This window comes from Ictidomys tridecemlineatus, chromosome 4 (genome assembly GCF_052094955.1).
Source record: "Ictidomys tridecemlineatus isolate mIctTri1 chromosome 4, mIctTri1.hap1, whole genome shotgun sequence".
Taxonomy (NCBI): domain Eukaryota; kingdom Metazoa; phylum Chordata; class Mammalia; order Rodentia; family Sciuridae; genus Ictidomys; species Ictidomys tridecemlineatus.
The window spans coordinates 207,162,252-207,175,802 of record NC_135480.1 but is presented as its reverse complement, the minus strand read 5'-3'; the positions used below and the strand labels follow the sequence as shown (position 1 = coordinate 207,175,802).

The 13,551-nt window shown below is 57.7% G+C and overlaps 2 protein-coding genes across 5 annotated transcripts in view; both read right to left on the bottom strand.

Annotated features, from left to right (window-relative positions):
• Positions 1-684: 684 nt before the first annotated feature.
• Cacfd1 (calcium channel flower domain containing 1) lies at positions 685-8,435 on the bottom strand. Of its 2 annotated transcripts, XM_005336961.5 has the most exons (5): positions 8,232-8,434; positions 5,178-5,250; positions 3,651-3,776; positions 1,359-1,466; positions 685-914 (listed from the first exon to the last, which is right to left on the bottom strand). In XM_005336961.5, the coding sequence occupies exons 1-5, from the start codon at positions 8,347-8,349 to the stop codon at positions 824-826; spliced, it is 516 nt and encodes a 171-aa protein (XP_005337018.1). In that variant the 5' UTR covers positions 8,350-8,434; the 3' UTR covers positions 685-823. The 2 variants fall into 2 exon arrangements, with proteins under 2 accessions (XP_005337018.1, XP_040142510.1); XM_040286576.2 differs by lacking the exon at positions 3,651-3,776 and having other exon boundaries at positions 8,232-8,435.
• A 566-nt stretch (positions 8,436-9,001) lies between these two features.
• The window catches only part of Adamts13 (ADAM metallopeptidase with thrombospondin type 1 motif 13), a 31,281-nt gene continuing 26,731 nt past the window's right edge, over positions 9,002-13,551 (bottom strand). For 2 of the 3 annotated variants that reach the window (XM_078048553.1, XM_078048554.1), the window contains exons 24-29: positions 13,258-13,462; positions 12,274-12,526; positions 11,687-11,833; positions 11,196-11,372; positions 10,032-10,216; positions 9,002-9,432 (exon numbers count right to left, since the gene is read on the bottom strand). In XM_078048553.1, the coding sequence (XP_077904679.1) occupies positions 9,253-9,432; positions 10,032-10,216; positions 11,196-11,372; positions 11,687-11,833; positions 12,274-12,526; positions 13,258-13,462 (1,147 nt within the window). In that variant the 3' untranslated portion in view covers positions 9,002-9,252. Of the gene's footprint in view, positions 9,433-10,031; positions 10,217-11,195; positions 11,373-11,686; positions 11,834-12,273; positions 12,527-13,257; positions 13,463-13,551 lie in introns of those variants that run through there. The other variant, XM_078048555.1, reaches the window with a different exon arrangement.

Sequence of the window (13,551 nt, the reverse complement as noted above, 5' to 3'; positions counted from 1 at the left end):
GCAAGCATACCTGAGGTGTACCAAGCTCAGTTCCTACTATAGGCTGCTGCAGCTGCTACCACCCACAGGACCACAGCAGAGGAGTGGGTGGGACCCTATGAGCACCACTCCCCACCCCCTTAGCACCAGGGCCTGAGGTGGAGTGAGAGGCAGAAGCCAGCAGCCTGGGGCAGCTGAGAAGGCAGAGCAGCTAGGGTGCCTGGAGGAGCCTGTCCAACATGCCAGGGACTGGGAGGGGGTCCACCTGACCAGCCAGCCACTGCCAGGCCTGCTGTGGGGGCAGGGGTGCATCTTGGGAGCACTATGGGCTCCCTCCCAGAGGACTGGCCATGTCCCTGGGCAGCAGCAGTCAGCTTGGAGACATTGTTCTCCCCAACCTCTGCCTTGAGGACAGGGAAATTGGGCAGGATTGGAATTCCACCTGCCAGGAGAGCTGGGAAACTTTCCCTAAGCTTCAGTGCTCGGGCCTCAGGGACCTGGTTGGGGAGTCCAGAGCCCAGGTGACATGCCCCTCAACTCCCAGCCAGGGCCAGTGTGTCTGGGGGAAGCTGCTCCTAGGCCTGGGGTGGACCCTATCACGTGGGGCCTGCAGACCCACCAGAAGCCCAGTCCACTAAGCCAGGCTGGCAGGATCAGGCCAGGTGGCCATCCCCACTGCACTGAGATGGGCCATTCAGCCCAGGCCCTGAGCACCAGCCAAGTCAGGCTTGGAGAACAGGCTGGCAGAAGAGGGTCAGGCAGTGGGGGGTCCTCTCCCAGGCTGTCCCATAGGGCTGATGCTCTGCTTCCTCCAGAGAAGCCCATGGACCCCACTGTGGACTCGTCACAGCTCCCCCTCCAGGGTCTCTGCCAGCTTCTCTTCGTCTGCCTGCTGCCTCTGCTGCTGGATCCGGGCATAGGAGATGGCATCACCCCTGGGGAGAGAGCGGGGGTGTCCTGCAGGGCCCAGCCTCAGGCCCAGCCCTCCTGGCTACCACCCAATCCAGGCATGACTGCAGGCAGAGCCTACTGGGCCTCTGGTTCCCCAGACAGAGGCTACTGCTAGGGGACAAAGGGCTGGCCACTTCTGAAACTGGCACAGACTGCCTGGATGTTGGGTTGAGAAAATCTATTCAGTCTGGGCTCTGCAGGGGGAGGGTGGCAACGGGCTATGAGGGGTCTACACACTCTGGATGGACAGAGGCCAATCAGAGTGACACGGGCCACCCAAAGGCCACCCAGTGGTCTTGCCTGCATTCCCTAGAGAACTGATGAGCCACTGGCAACCCCTGTGCCTCAACTCCCATAGCTGGACAGCAGAGTGCACCCTCAGCCCTCCCCCCTGGACAGCAGGAGGCAGGAGGCCCACCCAGACGCACTTTTTGCCCAAGGCAGCAAGTCCATACAGCACCCCTGTGGCAAAGGCGATGGCATTGCCCAGCAGTGTGGTCAGGCTCAGGCTCATGATGATGGGGACGATGGCCATCCTAGGGGAGAGACAGAGGTCAAGGGGCACTGCCACTCTGTGCCACCACCATCCCTCCAGACTTCTGGTGGGGGGATGGGGAGAAGGATCCTCAGAACCCAACAGGGACACACGTTCAGGTGGGGCTTCTGAAGCCGTGAGGTAGCCCCTACAGGCTGCCAACACCTGTGCCTTACTGGGGTGAGGAGCCAAAGCTCTCATCAGATTCTCAGCAAGGTCTGTGACCTACAAAGAGTCCAAAGCCCTCCCTGTTCATAGAGAGAGGCTGTGCCCAGAGATTCTGTTCATAAAAATCCCTGTGACCAAGTTGCTTAGCTCTAAAGCTCAGTCCTTTGCTGTGACATAAGGTCAGGCCTCAGACTGACCGGGGTGAGTTGTGCCAACTACCAAGCTGACCTGGGGCCTGGAAACCATAGGTACTGAGCAAGCGCTGTTGTTAGGACAGTAAACCAGCCAAAGCTTGTCAGGTAGGGTCCCCACCTCAGACCCCTGGCCTCAGGCTCCTCAGTGCAGACGTGTGCAAGGCACAGCCCAGGCCAGTTCCCACCCAGCTGGGTGCCACCTGGCCTGTGATCTGCTCTGGCTTTAAAATCCCAGCAGCTGATTCTTGATCCTGGCCACCAGAGCAGCAGTGACTCCTGGGTCAGCCAGGAAAATGGCTGTCCCACCTTCCTGAGAGGAAGTCAGACTCCACCAGCTGCATGCCACCTGAGTTTCCATTCTAGATGTTACTGCAGCTGCACATTTCAAGTTACAGACTGTCTGACCTTGGCTTGCGATGGTTCAACTTAGAGTTGTTTTTGTTTTGTTTTGTTTTTTTTTAATTTTACTATGGTGCAAAAGGGTTGCAGGCTCAGTGGAAACTGTGCTTAGAATCTGGGTTTTGATCCTTCCTAGGCTCTGGACACATGTCAGGGCATCATCTCATAATGTTCACATGAATGGCCGCAAGGCTCTGCACACACATGACGTCACTGAGCTGAGTGGTGGCACCTGGGTGCAGAACAGTGCATGCACACCTGACGTGCAGTGGGTGTGTGGGCCAAGACCCCATCATAAGTCCAGGCACCTCTGCAATAAAGTAGCAACAGAAACCACAGGAAGGGACAGCCCAGGGGAGACCTTCAAAATAAAACTCAAGGCAAACAACAGGCCAGAAAATATGTGCAGGAAATGTAAGGAGGTATGCGATCTTTAATAAAGAAACACACATAACCTGCTAAGTGATACACTAACAGGCTGTGAAGTAACCAGAAAGTCCTCAAATAAGAAAATGCAGCTGGGCACAGTGTTGCACGCATGTAGCCCCAATGGCTCAGGAGGCTAAGGCAGGAGGATTGCAGGTTCGAGGCCAGCCTCAGCAACCTAGCAAAGCTGTTAACAACCTAGTGAGACCCTGTCTCAAAAAAAAAAAAAAGGCCAGGGACATGGCTCAGTGGTTAACTGCCTCTGGGTTCAATCCCTAATACCAAAAAGAAAAAAGGGGCGGGGGGGTGTCTCTGATCCTGTCATCCTTCACCATTTAGACACAGGAGGGCCTGCAGAAACCAGCGTCTGTGCTCTCAGGGGCAGGCTGCCAGGCAGCACTAGTCTGCACTTATCTTAAAAGATAATCAGGAACAATAACAGCCTCCTGTGCAAAGGGCCTGCTCTCAGAGCTCCCGCCTAAGGAGTTACTTGCAGGCATTCTGTCTGGTGACTGTGATGTGAAGAGCCACATACTGAACTTGTGGGAAACAGGAAAGTAGACGCAAAGCATATTTAGAGGCCATGATATCTCCAAGTCCCGTCCTGCGTTTCCAGCTCTCATCAGGACACCTAGGCCAACCAAGCTGCTGTGAAAGGCCACACAGCAAGGCCCCTTCAGATCCACATCTGCTAACTCCCCACCAAGGGACCAAACCCCCAGAGCCTGCCACTGTCTCACTGCACACAAAGCTGCAGGCACTTCAACCCCATCCATCTTTGACCCTCACAGACTTGATGCCCAGATGTGGGACTGCTAGGCCACGCTCGTCAGGAGCCATCATGTAGTCATTCCACCCGAGGCCACCAAGTCCCACTCGAGAGAGGAAGCCCATGCACCAGCACCTGCCCCATCCACCCTCACCAGCGGCCCTTCTGGTCCTATTGCCAGCAGGGTTTTGGGAAACCATGTCAGGGGCTCTGCCCAGCAGTCCCTCACCCACAGTAGAAGAGAGCCTTCTGCCAGGAGCGCAGCCGGTCCACCCTCTCAGCCACTGTGTTTGCAAACTCCACGAATTGGCAGCAGAAGGGCGCCTCACACAGCAACAGCACGAAGGCGTTCATGCTAGGGCAAGGGCGGGAGAGAGGGACAGCTGGGTGACAACCCACAGCCAGGGGCAAACCAGCACCATGAGGAAGACTCCCCCTCCCACCCAACCCAGGAAGTGCCTGGCTACTCCAGGACAGAGAGCAGCTATCCCCAGAGAGCCTCTTACAAGCAATTCACCCCCAGCTGTGCCCACACCCCCACGCCCCTGCCTGAACTGAGCACTCATGATGGAAGACGCTGGCCGTCTGGCTCCGTCGTCCTTGGCTGTGACAGAGGAACAAGACCCTCTCAAGTGGCACTGAGCCCACAGCAAGCTCAGCCATGCAGAGCACCCACAGCTCCACCATCACCTACATCACCACCCCAGGGAGGACAGAGAGCAGAGTCACCAGGCCACCCACAGTCAGGCAGGCGTGATGATGGGTGCCCGACCCCATGGAGTCCTGAGCCCAGGGACAGGTAGGCTAGGCAGACACAGGGCCGTGGGAGCCCACACTGGGAGGAAGGTGCTCAAAGGCCTTCTACCCCAGCACGCTCACTGGGAGCAGCTGACCCCTGGGGCTTCTGCCCTGTCCCGTGGGTAATGGCCGGCTACCAGGCACTGAGCCTTGTATGCCAGGCTGTCTGCCCAAGCCTGAAAGGAAAGTGCCATCAATACCTCTTTTATAGAGATGCAGCCCCAGGACTGGAGCCCTGGGCAGGAATTTTCTTTTAACTCTTAGTCGCTGCCCAGGCCTCCAAGACAGCCCCGCATCCGCCCAATGGACCCTCCCATGCCCCACTCACTAGCCTCCACCCCTGCTGCTTCAGGCCAGCACAGGCCTCTGTCCCCCTCCACCTGTCCCGAGTCTCCCCCAGGCCTAACGTCTGAGGGCAGGGCCTGCCTCTTGTCCTGAGTGCCCCTTGGAGCCCCTTGTGGATACCAGCAAGTATACAGCACAGTGCCACACCATGTGCCAGAGCTGCACTGCACCAGTCCCCGCCCTGCCTGTGCCTGTCCGTGGGCAGGGGCTCGCCCGTGGCGTGGCAGCCCCAGCTCCCGCACAGCACAGGGCTGCTTCTCCCGCTGGGCCGCCTCTGGCACTGTTCACCACCTCCCAGCAGCATCGCCCTCTCCCAGATCAGGCCAGCTCCCTCCTGGCCACCCTGACCACAGCCCTTCCATACTATAGCCCAGGAGCTCCCAGGGGGCAGGAATATCACGCTGGAAGAGGGGTCTGAAGAGCCCAACTCAACGGACGCTCAAGGACTGTTTACCATCTCAATTCTGCACCCAGGAAAGGCACAGGCGGGCATCCCCCGACTCCTCATTAAGAAACCTGAATGAGGATGAGTGGGAAGGAGGAAAGGCCCGCGCAGTGCCTGAAGTCCGCAGGCCCCAATCCCCACCAGGCAGGACAGCCACGTGCTACTCACATCATCCACACGCCAGCGGCAATTTTCAAAGGGTAGATAGTGATGCAGCTGAAGAGTCCGGAGATGGCACAAGCTTGAAAGAAGCAGCACAGCAGGAGTCAGCAGGGAGGTGGCAGAGCTGATGGAAGGGCTGCCTGGGAGGCGTGGGGCGGCCCCGAGAACCCGGCTAGAGCTCAGCCCTCCACTCAGCTGGAGGCTCCCTCCAAGCCAGGAGGCTGGAGAGGTGAAGCAGCTCGTCCAGGACCTCGAAGCTGGCCAGCTCCCAGCACTCTGGAGGACGTCCCCCACCATCATTCTGAGGCCCGGAGGGACCTGTCCTCTGAATCCAGCCACCTCGCAGGTGGTTAGGATTAAAGAATAAAGTCAGTCAAAGGCTCAGGACAGAGCCTGAGTGAGGGCCACCTGTCTTCACTCATGGACTGGCCATATAAGGAATCCTCAGACTTGGAGTCCTTGGCTGGGACTTTGGGACAAGGGGCTCCTTCTCCTGTGTAACAGCCGTCAGGACCAGAGAGACAGGAGTCGGCTCAGCTCTCTAGCAGCTGAGTGGCCTTCCCTGTATGTAGCCGACCTACCCGATGTGAGAACACCACGGGACCAGAGAGGATGGCGTGTCCTCCCCTGCCCCGAATGTGGATCCCTGATGCCCCTCTCTTCCCATCTGCACCTCAGAGCAGGGACTGATGCACCCACTCGCTCCTCTACCACAGCCCAGCTGCAGCAGGAGCTTCAGGAGCTGCCAGGCCATTCCAGGGAGCTGGGCGGGAAGCAAGCCCAAGTGGTGGCCAGGAAAGGGCAGGAAGGGACACTAGCCCTCTGACACAGCAATCAGCAACCAGCTCATTAAACTTGCAGCAGCTCCTCTGCACCTGATCCCTCCACCTGGCCCTGGAATTCTGCTGTTTTCCATCTTCCCGTGTAACCCTATGCAGACGGTAAGCGATGTAGGAAGAAACCGGATAAGTGACCGGAACTGAGTGGGACTGCCTCCTGTGCCATGCACTCAAAAGTGGCCCTTGGCACTCTTATCAATGTGCCTCAAGCTGCAAGGTTCCCCTAGGTCACAGATGCAGGGGACTGACTGCCCCTTCAGAGAGCCAAAGGATGGCATGGCTTCTGCCCAGGAGTAGCTAGGCTTGGTCTCACCTGAGCAGCCTGTGCTGCCTGCTGCAGTCAGCATCCCCGCCTGCAGCCCTGATGCTGCCCCCACTGCCCTTACAACATAGGCTTTGGGGAGGACCAGGTCCAAGACAGACAGACGGCTCCAGTCAGGAGTCCTTGACAATGTGCAGTTAATGGGTGTCCATCCAGGATTGCCAATGCCTGCGTCTTCCATGTTAAGGGGATGTTGCCACGCAGCCCTCTCTTCTCCTGGCTAATCCCTCCAGATGGCCTTAGGACCGGGGTTAAGACCCCTCCAACTCCCTAAGGCCTCTCAACTCAGGGAGGGCAACCCTACCCAAAGTGACCAGCCAGGTGCACAGCTCTTGTAGAAACCTGTTACATCTCTAAAACAATCCCTGTTGTATCTCTCCTTCCCCACTCCCTCTTCCTCTCCCTCTTGGGTGTGTGTGTGAGATGGGGGTAACTGGGGGATTGAACCCAGGGGTGCTCTACCACTAAACCACATCCCCATTCCTTTCTTAATTCTAAGACAGGGTCTCCAACGTTGCAGAGGTTGGTCCCAAACTTGTGATCCTCCTGCCTCAGTGCACTGAGTAGCTGGGAGCACAGGTGTGCAACACTGCCCCTCTAGAACACCTGCATGTGTGCGTTCTGCCCTGTGGTATACTATTTGGTACTCATAAGACAATGTTCCCCTCAAAAAATGCACAGGTGCAGCAGCAGCAGACCCTTCAGGGTGTGCCACAGGTCTCCTGAAGTTTACTTGTGGCCCCAACACAGCACCAGTACTCTTGGGGCAACCCCACTTTGAGAAGAACAGAATTGGATGGGACTCCAGGGTCAACCTGGGAGTCAGGTAGGCCACGCTGACCAAGATGGAGGGAGGATGGCAACCTGCAAGCCATGATCAGGATCTTTCCTTTCTCCACGACTGACCACTGCCACCCTCAGTAACACCCACCTGATCTGCCAGGAAACAGCTAACTATCCTTGAGAGAATCTGACCTCCACCCCACCAACCTCTCCTAAATGGGCAGGAGCTATGCCTTTGGATAGGAACTACCTTGCCTGCAGCAGGCTCCTAACCCTGCCTCATCCTGCCAGAACTTCCACCTGGCTCACCACAAGGCTGGGGCTTACAGATGCTCAGGTGCTCCTTCTGGCAGGAGAGCAAAAGAGTTTGCCCCTGTAAGCCTCCAGCCCCCTGTGCCAAGCAGACACTGGAATCCCCGCAACTCCGAAGACCAGCCCAGCCCTGAAGCTCCAAGAAGTGACAGTGTTGATAGCAGACATGCCAATGGACTCCTATTTGCTTTGGAAGGCTGGCAACATGATCTTCACCTGTGTGGGAATCTTCGCTCCTTTTGTCTTCTCTGAGCCTGTGCTAAAACAGCCCATTCTCCTGGTAACCTGAGGTTGGGGTGTGTGCCTGGCAGGTCTGGAGGGTAGAAGGAGGGCCACTGAGAGGCAGGGAGGACAGCACGAACAGAGTGGACCACAGAGAGAATGGAGAGTGAGGATCCAAAGGAGAGGTTGCCTCCTTCTGCCCACTGTCCAGCTGCCCTCAGGGAACACCTGTCCCCTGCACAACCTGACCATCACTCAGCAAACTTCCCAGTCAGTGCCTTCCTGCCACAGTCTGACCAGATGCCACAGTCTGACCAGATCTGCACCCGCCCCACTTAGGAACAAGCTTTGCTCAAAGGTTGGGAACAGCTGTCCCACCTCGACCAGGTAGGAAAGGGCAGGCGACCTCAGGGACACTCTGCTCCCCTTTTGATGGCCCCGAACCACCAACTCAGTCTCGGGGCCAAGCCCAGGCCAGAGGCCGGGAACCACCGCAACCCCGAGGGCGCCGGCTCCCAGCGGCTTCGCCGAGTCTAGCGAAAACCTGACCCATGCGGGTTCCTCCCCCGGCTGGGTACTCACAGATGGCCCCCAGCACGCCTGACAGGCGACACAGCCAACGGTACCACCACGTCATGCCCTCCTCCTGCGCGGGTGGCGCGGGGCTGGCCGACGCCCCCGCAGCGCCTGAGCCGCTCATGCTGCCGCGGCGCCTTGGTGAAGCCCCGGGCCGGCACAAAGACCGTGTCCGCCCGCGCGCTGCCTTGTGGGAGAGGGTTCATTAGCATAGGAGGCGGGCCCGCCGGCGAGGTAGAGGGTTGGTGGATATTAGCATAGGGGGCGGAACCCGCCGGAAAGGTAGAGGATTGGTGGAGATTAGCATGGGGGCGGAGCCTGCCAGACAGGTGAACACTGGCATAGAGAGCGGGGAGGGGGATGGTTGCTCTTTACAAGGTGGGCGGGGCCCTCCAGCAGTACAGGGTAGTGGAGATTGATGGATATTAGCATAAGGGGCGGTCCCGCAGAAGAGGTTGGCAGTTGACGGACAACAGCATAGAGGGCGGGGCTCGCAGGCACGCACCGAGGGCTGGGTATTCATTACGTGGGGGCGAGCCTGGCGGCAGCTGCACCTATGCATACCAAATCCTCCCACCTGGACTGACCTAGGACGGAGGAGTGGGCCTTTGCGGAGAGTTGGGAGTGCGCCAGCCTCAGGACCCAGTCCAGACTCCACTCTCCCTGGCCTTTCCTGTTCCCCGAGTAGGAGGAAGACAACTGAAGGTGGCGAATGAAACGCCACCTTGGGGGTTTTCAAACCAGGTTTAGACAGATTACATGAAGAGAACGTCAGATCAGGCCTCCCATTTCCTTTATTGACATCTGAAGGGCTGGGAACTGCTTTCCCAAAGAGTCTCCACCTCCTACACCTAAGGCCAAGACCCCAAAGGAGAATCCCTAAGATTGATGGAAGTCCTAGTTGGAAGGCACTCTGAGACCAGAGTTAAACCCTGCGGGTTGCCCAGACATCTACTAGTGTTCAGTAGGTGTTGGGTTCCTTCTCTTTCCTTCCAAAGCTTGGAGAGAAATCCAAGGCAGGGCCTGGCTATGCTCCAGGCTCTTCTGGCATTCTGGGATTGAGGGTCCAGTACTGACCCTGCAGGCTGGCATGTGCCTCCAGGAAGCCCTGGCTAAACTCCACCTCAGCCTCACTGCCCTCTGACTCCCAGTAGAGCGCCTGCTGCCCATGGAATGTTGTGGTCCTCAGGCTGTGGGCATCCCGGATCTGCAGGAAAGGGGACAAGCAAAAGGAACAGCCCTGAGGGATGACTAGCCAGTGTTTCTACAGGCCTGTGTATGCAAATTACCACACATACAGGATCACATCTAATCCTCACAAGAGCCCTGTCAGGTGGCCACTCCTGTTCCACTCAGGAGAATGAGACTCAGGGATGTTACACCACTTCCCCAGAACACACAGCCAGAGTGCCAGAAAGCTAGGATGGGACCAGGCCTGATTCAGAAGCCAGGCTGCCTCCTCTGTGGGAGCTGAGGCCTTGCACAGCACTGTTCTCCCAAAGACAGAAAGCCTCCACCCCACCTGTGCTCTTCTGGCAAATTACATCAGGCTGGGAAATGGGAAACCATGCTTCCACCCCAGGTTAACTGGCTGTCTACACAGAAGGGATCCTTCCTACTTGCCTCTTGCAGGTAGTGCAATAAACACTTCTTGGTGAATAAATGGAAGAAATTCCTCCCATTCTTTCACTAATGATTCTAAGGTTTTGATCTGAAGTAAATGAAAGGGGTCCCCTAAGCTCAGCAACCCCATCCTCAACCCAAAGGACAGCTGTCCAGAATCAGCAAATTCCCTCATGGACTCACTGAGACATAGCTGGCGTTGGTTCCCTTAGTTCTAGGGCCCATGTGGGTGACCAGAGCATGGATGGCAATCCGGGCTTGTGGAGCCACACTGATGAAGACCCGGCAGCCCCCTGCACCCGTCATCGCTGAACTCAGTAGGGGGCTCACGATTTCACCCTGGGGTCCAAAGAGCTGTATGTCACATTCTGCAGGGGAGAGCAGGTGGGTAGACCAAGTGTGGGTCTCAGGGACTCAAGAGTCAGACAGGCTGCTGATGTCAGGCAGGTCACAGTTGGGAGCAGTGAAGGGATCTGCAGCACTGGCTTAAGGTCAGGCTCCCAGGAAAAGCCCCCATGGAACCCCCTACACCAATCCTAGCTGAGCGACTTTAGCAAATGCTTTCAATGCTCCCAGCTTCCTCCTTTACAGTGCAGGGATGGTGGCTTACCCTGGCAGGGCATTTGTCAGGAGGGCCTGATGCACTTATGCTACACAAGTACTCACCAGTGAAACTGGCACAAAAGAGGGCCCAATATGGCAGCCACTTGTGCCCCAACTGCTGCCCCTCTGGAGCCTCCCTAAGGCTCAGATGCTTATGTAGGGGGGAGGGCAGGAAGTGAGCACTTGACCCAAGCAAGCTCACTGCTGAGGGGCAGGGAGGGACTTGAACTCCCCACATTCGATGGGGGGACCAGCAATCTCTGGAGCCACCTTGGGCTGCTGGAAGATAGCAAGTCCCTGAGGCAACCAAGGTCATTAGCAGACCATCGCAGTAGGACCACGGGCAAGGCAGAAGTCCCTGCGATGCCATCCTCTGTCTGAGAGGTGTGTGGTAGCGTGCATTTTTGCACAAGCAGGTGCATGAAAAGAGAACTGAAGGAAAGCAGCTCACAAAAGGACCTTGAAGAAGCTGAATGTCCAGTGAAAGGCAAGGGCAACGGCCTGAGGAACTGGGCAAGGATGTGGACCAAGTCCCATGTCTCCCCGTCCAGCTGCATGGCCCAGAGAAAAAGGGCTGCAGCCCTGTCCGGAACCCACACTATGCACATGCAGAGCGACACTGAATACCCGGGTTCCTTCGTGGCTGGCTCCCCATCTTGCTCACTGCCCCCACTGGAACTGGCCCCATTCCTGGCCAGCAGCACAGGCCCAGTCGCCCTCTGAGGAGGTAGCACCTTGCTATACCTCTGTAGAAAGTTCCAGGGGCAGGCTGGCTCCTGTACCCCAGCAGCACTCCACTTCCGGGCCACACAAGGTGTAGCTTAGCCACCAGAATGTTGGTCCTGGAGCTGAAAGTCAGGCCAGACAGCTTCCCACACAACTTCCTCCACATGAACCGGCCCCAAAGCAGCAACTTCTCTCCTGGAAAGTATCAGGCAGTGAGGGCCCAGCACCCCTACTCAAGGTCGGCCACTGTGCTCCTGGTAGGCTGAGTTGAGTTCAAGGCACCACTTTCTTACTGACTGTGTGACAAGTGGGGCACGTTACTCAATCTCTCCTAGCCTCAGGCTCCTCCTCTGCAAAATGGAGTGCTCACCCCGCGGTCATTAGATGACCCCGAGCATGAAAAGCAGGTATGCAGGTGGAGCACTCCACCAATAGCAAGAGCACTAGAGTCATGCCGGCCCCTGGCAGGCCTGTAACTGGCAGCAACTGCCCACACAACCCAGATGTACCTGCACTGCAGTTGAGGGTGCTCTCAAGGACTTGGAGTGTTACCACCTCACCCAGGGGCCGCCCGATGGCCACCACACAGTCCGCCTGCCCTGGGCTTCGCATGTCAATGGTTCCTGTGGGCTCCAGGTGCTGCCTGCCACAGGCACCTACAGAGGGAGCAGGAGCATGGTGAGCATAGCCACTGGGGGTCCCAGCAGCACAGGGCCCAGCTCTCCCTGCTGTGCAAGGAGCCAGGACAGGGTGGCCCAGCAAGAAGTCACCTCAAGTCAGGAATGGGACTGCATGGATCAGAGCATTGTGATCTAAGGCCGAGCCGCTTCCAGCTCTCCAGGGAGAAGGAGGCAGTGCAGGGCACTGACGTTGTATCACATGGACCTGGGCTCTAGGCTGCACCCAGCAAGTCACTATATGGTGACAGTTATAAATAAAAGTGTGGTTTCCCTTTGCCAAGCAGAAAGGGAGTCTACCCTGAGCCCAGTAGCATGCAGTCCAGAGGACAGAGGGCTTGTCTTGGCTTTCCCAGGTAGAGGTGGCTTTGCCCACCCTGCAGCCAGCCTCCCACAGAGAAAGGAGGAAGGAACCTAACTGGACTCCACCAGGCTTTCCTGGGGCCACTCCAGAGAAGCACCAGCAACAGCAGCTGTGGTCTGGCTGGGGTCAGTGGCTTCTTTGTGGGGCACTGAGTGGAGGGTCCCCCGCCCCTCACAAGGCCCAGCTTGGCAGCTGCGCACTGTTGCTGGCTTGGGTGAGTGCTGGCAGAAGCTGGCTGGCACAGGTGCCTGGGCTCCATGGCAGGTGGCGTGCCGGCGCTGGATGCCATCCCCACAGGAGACAGAGCACTGCAAAAAGGAGGCAGGAATCACGCTGGCCATGAGGACAGCAGTGCCACAGCCAGATGTATCTGATATTGTCCTCACGTAACCTGGGAGTGACAAGTATCTCCATGCTATGTGTTGGGAGACTGAGGGCCCTGGAGTGAGTCATGTATGTAGCAAGAATTAGGATTCAAACCCATCTCACCCCATCACCCTCACAGCCTTTACCCCCCCAAAGCTATAGCAGGAACCAGGCACCCCTTGGGGTGTCCTCCTCCATGTTCCATCAGACCATGCCCAACTCTGGCCCTCACCTCTGCCCAGCCCAGATGCCCAGGGTCCTGCTGACCAAGGTGGGAAGTGGCCCTGGAGGAGGCCTCTGGGGCTGCGGATCGTCTCATCTGTTCTACCCCTGTACACCCCTGTACCCCCACTGAACCAGGCCCTCCTGGGCATTCTGAGTCCTCTTTGCCTTTGTCTTTCTGGTGCTTGGCACAGGGTGGCCGTGGCTCTCTGTAGGACTGAACTGTCTGCCCTTGTGCCCCAGTGTCTCCACTCTTGGCCTCCGAAGGCCCAGCTGCCTCACGATTGGGCCTGTGGTGCCTTCTGTCTCTAGGAGCCCCTTCCCCAGGAGATCCCCCTCCTCCTTTAGGAGGCCACAGTGAATCAGTGCCTACAGGGCTCCTTGTGTGTGAGGACTCACAGCTGATGCCACCCCAGTCCCACTGGGAAGTCTGACGGGCTGTAGACCTGACCTCTGTCCAGGTGCCAACGTGCCACAGGTAGGTACAGTCAGTGAGGAGGCAGGGGACACTGGCTTGTGGCCGCACCAGAGCTGCACAGGACACCTCATCCACCTCAGTGTCCTGGCCTCCTTCAAGTTGCATGCAGGCCACTGTGCGGACAGCAGTGCCAGGGCCACAACTGGCTGAGCAAGGACCAAGGGATGTGACCTTCCACCTACAGGAAGAGAAAACCCAGAGAGAGCTGGCTCCTGAAAAGATGGCACTGCCCATAGGGGCTCTGCTCCACCTCTGTGTCCTAGGACA